The 9,268-nt window shown below is 37.2% G+C and overlaps 1 protein-coding gene across 1 annotated transcript; it reads right to left on the reverse strand.

The window, feature by feature from the left end:
* Window positions 1–4,301: 4,301 nt before the first annotated feature.
* LOC126829942 (uncharacterized) lies at window positions 4,302–6,206 on the reverse strand. Its single transcript, XM_050560141.2, has 2 exons — window positions 6,111–6,206; window positions 4,302–5,673 (listed from the first exon to the last, which is right to left on the reverse strand). The coding sequence occupies exons 1-2, from the start codon at window positions 6,134–6,136 to the stop codon at window positions 4,440–4,442; spliced, it is 1,260 nt and encodes a 419-aa protein (XP_050416098.1). The 5' UTR covers window positions 6,137–6,206; the 3' UTR covers window positions 4,302–4,439.
* Window positions 6,207–9,268: the final 3,062 nt, after the last annotated feature.

A 9,268-nucleotide genomic window follows, 5' to 3' on the forward strand; every position in this document is an offset into this window, starting at 1 on the left:
GAGAACCGTTAATATATATATACGTCATTGGTTACAATCAACTAACTTAGAAATTAAATCGCCGAGATTTAGCCAAAATTTTAATCTAGTTCGTAACTACTTTTTTTTAAAAGTCCAACGAGTAAAGAATAATTTTTTACATGGCTTCATTGATAAATAAGTGAATGGATATTGTCACGTGAATGTCTATTTTGGGCGACTGTTTGCTGCCTACAGTGCACGAGCGAGCCCGTGAGAGCACTTTTCTAATAAACGAAGTTTTGATCCGCGTGACAACATGCTGTTAAAACAGGTCAGTTTATATAGTACAGATAATAGAGGCTGTGGGCCACTCTACTACAGGCCGCAATTCTTAATAGATACTTTTGAAATACCTTTGCATACCTATTCCTTATACCCTAAGGATGGCCCCTATTTTTTTGGGTGATTGCCCACCCCCCAGGGGCAGAGCCATACCCATTTATTCTTGGTGTCTGTGTGTTTTGCCTACAGGCCACGAATCTTAATGGATCATCTGTGTATTTCTTATAGCCTAAGGACGACAACTGCATGTCCCGACCCCCATGGGCAGAGCCACGCCCAATTTTTGTGTTTGTCGTTTACAGGCCTGAATGGATCAGCTTGGTACTTGGCATATGTATTCCTTATAGCCTAAGGGCGTCAACTAATGATTTTGGTGAATGCCCCGACTCCCAGGGCCGGAGTCACGCCCAATTTTTGCCTTTAGCGCCTGAAAGCCACAATTATAAATGGATTATCTTGGTATACTTATTCCTTATACTCTAAAGACGGCAACTTTTGATGTTGATGCACCCCCTCCCTTCTCCAAACCCCCTGCGCCACCACTCCCTGGGGCAGTTAATATTTTGTCTGAAAATTTGTCAAAACAAACCGAACGCCTAGCCTCCTTTGCCTCTTGTCATATTACAGCCATTTCATATTTCATTCTCTTCATTTTAAAAAGTGCCATATCAGTCAAAGCAGGAATGTGGACGTATATTGCAGCGTTAGCGATGCTCTTGATTATATACGTTGGAGATAGGGTTTGGAATATTCCCTTTCTCTTAGTTGGCTAAATACCAGCGTAGAGGCTGACCCAAAGTCGACCTTCTGAGTACATATACTATAAGGAAACGGAGAATCTGAGATTTTATGTTCCCAGAGAACGTTTGTTTTGTATGAAAGAAGCTTTTGAACAGTAACTGATGTGTTTTGCTACAATTGTGGTGCCAAGGAAATCCATGCACTTACATTTGTGGTTAATTTGACAGATGGATGATGATTGTTTCAGAATGTTGAAAAACGTTCTAAATTCGTCTAGTGTGTACGTCCAGTCTATGAAAATGTCATCTAAAACGTCCATAGAACTCTGGTTTTAAAGGGCAAACTGGCAAAACTTTCTTTCCCACCCCGCCATAAAGAGATTTGCAAAATTCTGGGCAAATCGTTTTCCCATCGCAGTTCCGGAAGACTGGAGGTATACTTGGTCGTTGAAAGTAAAATCATTCCTTCCCCCCAAAATGTCGAGTAATTTGAGGATTTCTTTGATTGGTCTGGATGCTTGCAGGTTCCTAAGAACTGCTTTCCTAACTGCTTCAACTCCTGTTTTATTGTCAATGTTCGTTTACATTCTCTATACGCGATATTAAGATGGTGTGAGCAGCGACTGCTACCTGTTTCATTTTGTGAATAAATTCGTTGGTGTCTTTAATATAGGATGTGTGTTGGTAATAAGAAATGATCTATATATTGTGATACATTGTATTATTGGCTGCCACACTCTGATATTATTGGGCGTCCCTTGGGTAATTCATTCCATATAAACCATCCCTTTTCTGGATTTTTATGTATTTTTGGTAGCATATAGTGATGTGGTTGTCAACAGTCAGATTTAGCGGATAGATAATCATATTGTTTTGCTGTTATGTATTCTTTGTCTTATATTCATGTAAGATGTTTGTTAACAGATATAATCTGTGCGATTCATTATGACACGACATGAGAGTTTGTCGGGTTTTTTTTTGCGGCCAGGTTGGGATTTGGTATTAGTGATTGTAGTTGAACTAAGGGATAATATGTATGTGTTCAATTTGTCGAAAGTGTTTAGAATGGCTGGTGATAATGTTTTTTTTCGATGGTTTCCATGTAGATTTTTCTGTGAAATAAATGAAAGAGTTCTTTGAAATCGATCGGTTTTCTGAGAAATGTGGTCTATGGAAGTTATCGTGGAGGTTGGAACAAACTTGAGACCTTTGTCAAGTATGCTAAGTTCTAGGGGGCTAAGAAATCTGTCGCTTAAATTGACCACTGTCTGTCCTAAAGACGGCTTCTCATTCATTTTCCCTGATTCTACTTTAACTTCCCCATGCAGCAGTTGACGATCTCTCTGGTCGTGTCTTGATTCCAGTGCATCGCGCCATTGCCTTTCAATTTTGTCAGTGTGGTGGCACTTAAAGGTACAGTGAAGATCAACTGGTTGGTAGGCGATCTGATTGTCTAGTCGGAATGGGGAAGAAATGGGAATCTATGTGGTCAAGAGTTTTGCTGTTGATGTTTTGGTAGGCGATCTGATTGTCTAGTCGGAATGGGGTAGAAGCAGGAATCTATGTAGTCAAGAGTTTGGTTGTTGGGAAAACTGCTCTAGCCTCCGCGAGCAGATCTAACATCTGCTCGTGTATCCTTGGTCCAGCCTCCTCCTTGTTGTTGAGCCCAACGTGTATAACCATTTTCTCGGGCGCAGGTTCCATGTATTTTTTTAGAATCAATTTGATGTGGCAGATCTTGGCCCCATAATAGCTATGGATCTCCCAGTCCCCGGCAAAGGATAATATTCTGGCCAGGTTAGAGGATCCAATAAGCAGGGTCTAGGCCAAAACAGATGGTAGGTACTATAAACACCCCTCGTCTTCACCTTTGTAGCTGCCTGGTCTCTTCATGGAAAGTCTGAGTGATCATTTGCACCTGGTAGAAGGCTTGATAGTGGTGTCAAGGATAGGAATGGCGGGCGATCTAGGGGACAGCAGACATTCCACGAGAGCGTTTAGTTGAGATATGAAACCTGAGGATGACGGTGAGCAGGGTAAAACCTGGGGCGAACTGATTGGCCTAGCTACACGTCTCCAGGGAGTGCAGGTTTTTCAGAATTTTGCTGGTAATTAGTATCAATTTTTTTTTCCGCGGGGGGGGGGGGGGGGTGTTTTTAGGTGTTTTTTTCGGTATTAAATATAAACTGACACTGAAAAAGTATGGTAGTTAAAAGTAGGACACGGTTATCAAATGATAGGCTTTTTTCAAAAAAAAGAAATAAAGAAATGAGTTTTAATCGCGGACACACTTTGGATACCTTAATTTTATCCCATGTTTTATCGTTTTGGAGGGTGATGCGAGCGGGAAGGGGCGTTTTTATAAAACTAAGAGCAACGCTGAAAAATTCCGAAGGAATTTGGCGGCCAACACTGGACCTCACAGGATCACCTTGTCTTCTGGTAAATATTGATCAATATATTAATGTCTACATTTTAAAGTAAAAACGGAATCAGTTGTTAATAAAATATAGTGTGCCATGTTTAAGAAGCTTATTATAGCCATACTCTCATAGAATCGGGTGAATGAGAAAAAAAATTTCAAAATTTAAATAAAACTTAATTAATCTGTTCTTTTAAACCTCTTCTATTATGTTACAACCGCAATGAGCATCATCTCAAGGGTTCTCTTACGTGCACGCTAATGTGTTCACGGGACCTCGTTTTTTGGTCCGATTCGAGCGACTAGTTGGTGTTCTTTACCAGTCCCCCGTCCTGCACCACTGACAAGGTGAAACCACACTTAAAAAAACCCGCGAGGAATATTCCAGGACAACATCGGGAGCGAACCGTGATCCCCTCTTATCGATCTAACGCCCAACCCAACCAGTCACGGTGGCTACCATGATTAAATACCATTTAACTAAGGAGACCATCTTTGTGACCAGAATAAAACACCGATCTTTGTAAAATATCATTTATTTCAATGCGTAGAGTCTACTAATATATATATATATATATATATATAATTACAATATTAACCATGATTACTACAGACTACTAATATATATACAATCCCAATATTAACGTTGACTACATAATACTAATAATATACAATCCCAATACTTACATTGACTAGAGACTACTAATATACAATCCCAATACTAACATTGACTACAGATTAGTAATATACAATCCCAACACCAACATTGACTACATAATACTAATATATAATCACAATACTAACATTGACTAGAGACTACTAATATTCACCCCCAATATTAACATTGACTACAGATTATTAAAATTGATTACAGACTACTAATATATATAATGGTGGATAAACGCTGGGATTTCTAATACTGAAAAATGTTCCAAAGTAGAATGATGAACGGTGGCAAACGAAATTATATCCATTTAATCATGTCTTTTATTAAATGTTGTATTAGATGATACAGGTGGTAATTTAGTCTTGTTTGTGGTAGAAGTTTGTGGAGTTGATGGAGGTTTAGGAGTAAATCTTCCAGATATTGATGGCAAACCTTTCATTAAATTAGGAAGCGGAGCAGCACCAACTTTTTTCGCCATTTTGAAACGCTTCTGCACACTTTCATTCACTGATGACGATTTAATTTTTGGTGGCGTCGTGGTATATTCCGAGGTTATTAAGGATGGTAATTTTAACCCCAGCTTCTTTTTATGTCTAACTTCTGTGATGAATTGATTGCTATTTCCCGATGCTATTTTATTTATAGAATAAGAAACTTCAGGCGAGGAGTTACTGTGCGTTGCTATTGCTTTAGCTGTCTTTTGTGCTCCTTGAAACGCTTTCTGTACCACAAACTCATCTTCAATAGATATAGAAACAGAGTCTGTTGATCTACTCGAAGACACTGAACATGCACTTCCATCAATATCTGTATGAATAGTGCTGCATGACAATGACGGTGTTATGACAGCCACATCTTCAATATCTGTGTGAATGGTGCTGCATGATAATGATGGTATTTCGACAGTCACATCTTCGATATCTGTGTGTATGGTGGAGCATGCTGATGATGGTGTTTTGACTGCCACATCTCCAGGGGAGCTGGATGAATACCGTGAGCTGGATGATATATTTTTTGAGATTGAGATTTTACCCATCTCAGCAAACGTGGTCTTTTTATCTTGTTTTGAGCTTTCAGTTGGCAGTGTAGATTTGCCACTCGTCGTCTTCTTCGTATAGATACTACGTGATTTAGTATTGATTGTTGTTGCGGTTTCTTTTGATATACTTTTGACGATTGTAGATGGCTTTAGTGGAATCTTCACGGCCTGTGGTTTGCTTATCTTTACGTCAGTTGGTTTGCTTATTTCAATTCTACCTGCTTTTTGTTTTTTGTCATGTTTTGAATCTCCTTGTTTGGTATGGTGGGTTTTGGTGGTTGTAGATTCTATGGTTTTAATAGACATAGTCTTCTTGTCATTGGTAACCTTTCTGACCACAGCTGTTGTTTTGCCGGGCTTTTGACCAGATGTCTTTTCAGTTTTTAATGAATTACGATTAAAACGTTTGGATCTCTTCAGATGTTCTAATTCTTCTGTCAATTCATTGACTGTATTTCTTAAATGAGTGATTTCTTCTTTCGCATTAAGTATCTGAACGTTACTGAAAGAACAATAGTGGGATATATACAGGTAGGTATATACAGATTAACTCTCACATAAACTCTCAGGGTACATTTACATTACATCTATATGTAAACAGTTTTGAAATCGTAAATAAAGACTTTTCTTCAATGATGTTTTATATAAATTTTGTGATTTCCTTAAATTGTTTACATTATTGATATGAACTGCTAGGAAGCTTGTTACAGTAACAATCATCATCACTAGGAAATGACCAGAATAATCATGAAATAGCATTCCGATTTAAACTTCCGGGCCGTTTTTTTAATGAATTGTTAAGATTGTCACTCGCAAAATTTGTGTATAGAAAGCACCATGTGAGGTCATTTTTTCAAAAACATTCTCGCGCTCGCCCCTAGCCCTTTCCCAATCTGTTCTAAAGATAAGCTCTGTCCAAGAGAAAGATAAGGAACTTACACGTTCAATGATTTTACTTTAATCATAAGTGTTTTATTGATGGAAGTGAGTTCGTGAATGTAGTTGAGAACTTGTTTAGGTACACCTCGTAGACTTGGTACTGAAAAAGACATAGAAACAATTTCAAAATATTTTAAATAGGTAAGAAATATGATCAATGAATATTAAGAAACATATACATGTACTTCTCATTTGTTTGAATCAGTTATAATAAAGTTTATCTTTTTACCTTTGATGTTATTAATGTCAGGGTTGGAATCAGAACAAGAATTCGAATTCTCTAATTCGTCTAGGGATACTCGCAATCCTGAAAATATTAAATTGTAGAGTATAATATTATGGAGTATAATAGAGTATAATTGTTGAGAGAGAGATTCACATATGATTCAATATTTATTTAAATAATTCGCTTGCACGTAAGGGTCTTTAGCACTTTAGCAGTAGGAGGAAACCGGGGTACCCAGAGGAAAAAAGCTTTAACGTCCACTCGACACAAACTAAGTCATTTTGGGACTAACTATTCAATAATTCGCTTGCGCGTAGGGATCTTTTATCTGAAACTTGAGGAGACAAAAGAAAAAACAAGAGGTTAAAGAGGTTAGTTAGGTACACCCCACTACTTGTCAAATACATGTGAGGGGTCGAAACCACTTGAATTGATTTAATGACAGACCTTATTTTCTACACCTCAAGTTAGCCCCCCCCCCGCCGCCCCTCCCCCCACCCCAAGCACACCACATCTTACCTGGTGTGCAGTGGAAGTGAAACCAATAAAAAGAGTGTTTGAATGATGTTTTCGCTACATATTGTTATCTGATAAATGATATTTTGAATAATAGGTGGATGACAGATTATATAAAAATGACTAACCAGCGATTGGTTTAGGTGTTGGTAGACAACCTGTTGAAGATGTTGTTATACATTCAGGAATGGAACCATCTTCATCATCTGATGTTGTCACATAATTCCCTTCCTTACTATTAACATATAACGGATTCATACTGAAATATAATACATATCCCGAGTAAATACATGTTTAATTTATTGTCATCTGACATTCTAATGTAAGGCATTATTATAAATACTCTTAATATAAAATAAAGTTATTTCATCTGTCAATATTTGTTTATATTCTATCATGGTCAAAATATATATCTATGAATCTAAATTATTTTCTTCTGGTCTGCAGAATCACTTTAAAAATCTCTGTTGACCGTAGCCTCAAAACGTCATCATATCTTTATTTTTGAGCGACGTTATTTGAAATAGATGATTTTAGTTGCTGGAGTGTTTTTGAAATTATAAGTAAACTTACTTACCTATTTACTAAATAGTTATCTTGAATGACTGTTTCTGTGTTAATAAAATCTTGAAATATCAATATAAGCACAAGCTAACTTATGATACACGTCTTATCACCCGCGATGAATGATAGGACAATAATATGACGTCACAATGATAATGATGTTTTTTATTGATGCAGCTATTTTTAGACATTTCCATGTCTCTTTTCTCAAAGTAATTATCATAGAAATATATTTCTATGATAAATATTATCATCACCATTATCATCTTCATCAAACCTTTTGTTTAGCGCCATTTGCGCCAAAGATGCCCAATAAAGACGTTAAAAACATATATATGACCTATCTCGGCAGTACATACCGAAAACATCCGAAAAGTACCGAAAAAAACCACTGAAAAATACCGAATTATATTTTTTGATAGTAATTACCGAAATACTGAAAAAAACTATATACCGAAAAACATCACTAAATACTGGAAAACATCACTAATTATGGAGAACTCTAGTTCTCGCATGAAAGTGGTGGACACTTGAGGTGGGTAATGGGCCAAGCTAGGCATAAATATAGGTGGATCATGGTCAGACTAGGCCTTTTATAAAAATTATGGGGCACTCGGGGTGGGTCGTGGATTATATTTAAGAATATAGGGGAGAGGTCAGGTTTCCATATAAGCACTGACCTAGGATGATGAAATTTAGTTCGTGATATTTCCTATTTTAAAGATACATTATGTGAGATTAGATAAAGAGCTGACAGTTCTCACTATACTAGTTAAAAACTAGATTATGTAAAGGCAATTTGCTGAAAATTTCAGTCAAATTGATCCGCTATGACGCGAAAATAGGCGATTGAAATTTCGGCCTAGCCTCGATCATCATTACTAAAGTCGGTACAATAATATCATAGTCTCGATTAAATCATGAATGAAAGTTTAACAGCAAATCGGATCATAATCCGACATCGAGAGTTGATTATGGTCTGGATAAGTTAATTAATGTCTTATTAATAATTTAGATAACATTTCGGTCTCAAAGAAAGACCTGCAATAGGCAAATTTAGCCCTTGCATAATGTATGTTTAATAACCAGCGAAAAAGCTAAAAACAAAAACGATTTTTTTGTACAATCAGGGGTCATAATCCTGAAAGTTATGGTCTGAAATGCGCAAATATCAAAAGGGACTGAGGTTTTTGGAATATAAAGATATGTTTTAAGTTTCATCAAAATCGGATAAAAATTGTGACCTCTAGAGGGTCCATAACCTTTGTATTACATACGTGTACACAATTTGTGTACAAAGAGCGGCGATTTTGTCGGGCAGTTTCATTTCTATTTTTACACCATTTGTGTACAAGGGGTGGCCATTATGTCCGTCAGTTTTAGTCCGATTTTCACGGATAAAAATTGTGACCTCTAGGAGGTCCACAACCTTGATATACCAGATGTTTACACTATTTGCGTACAAGGGGCGCCCATTTTGTCCGACAGTTTTGGTCCGATTTTCACGAAATTCGAACTCAACCATCATTAGGGTGTAACGGTGATATACTAAAACATTTTCTTAAATCGGATAAAAATTATGACCTCTATGGGGACCACAAGCTAAAAACTGGTCTTATTTAGTCTCTTTACTGTGCAACAAGATGTCGTTCAGACTATGCGGGTGGCTATCTCGTCAGTCATATGAATATTCAAATCTAGTCGGCGGGCGGGCGGGGGGGGGGGGGGTGTTTTCAAATTGCCAATCCAGAATTTTTCTCATGTTGGCCTAAACGTTTTAATTTTGGAGTTTCAAAATCGCTCTTAATTTGCTGTGATTTGAGACCAGTTTGTCTTTTTTGGTGACTATGTC

This window comes from Patella vulgata, chromosome 8, assembly GCF_932274485.2.
Source record: "Patella vulgata chromosome 8, xgPatVulg1.2, whole genome shotgun sequence".
Classification (NCBI taxonomy): domain Eukaryota; kingdom Metazoa; phylum Mollusca; class Gastropoda; family Patellidae; genus Patella; species Patella vulgata.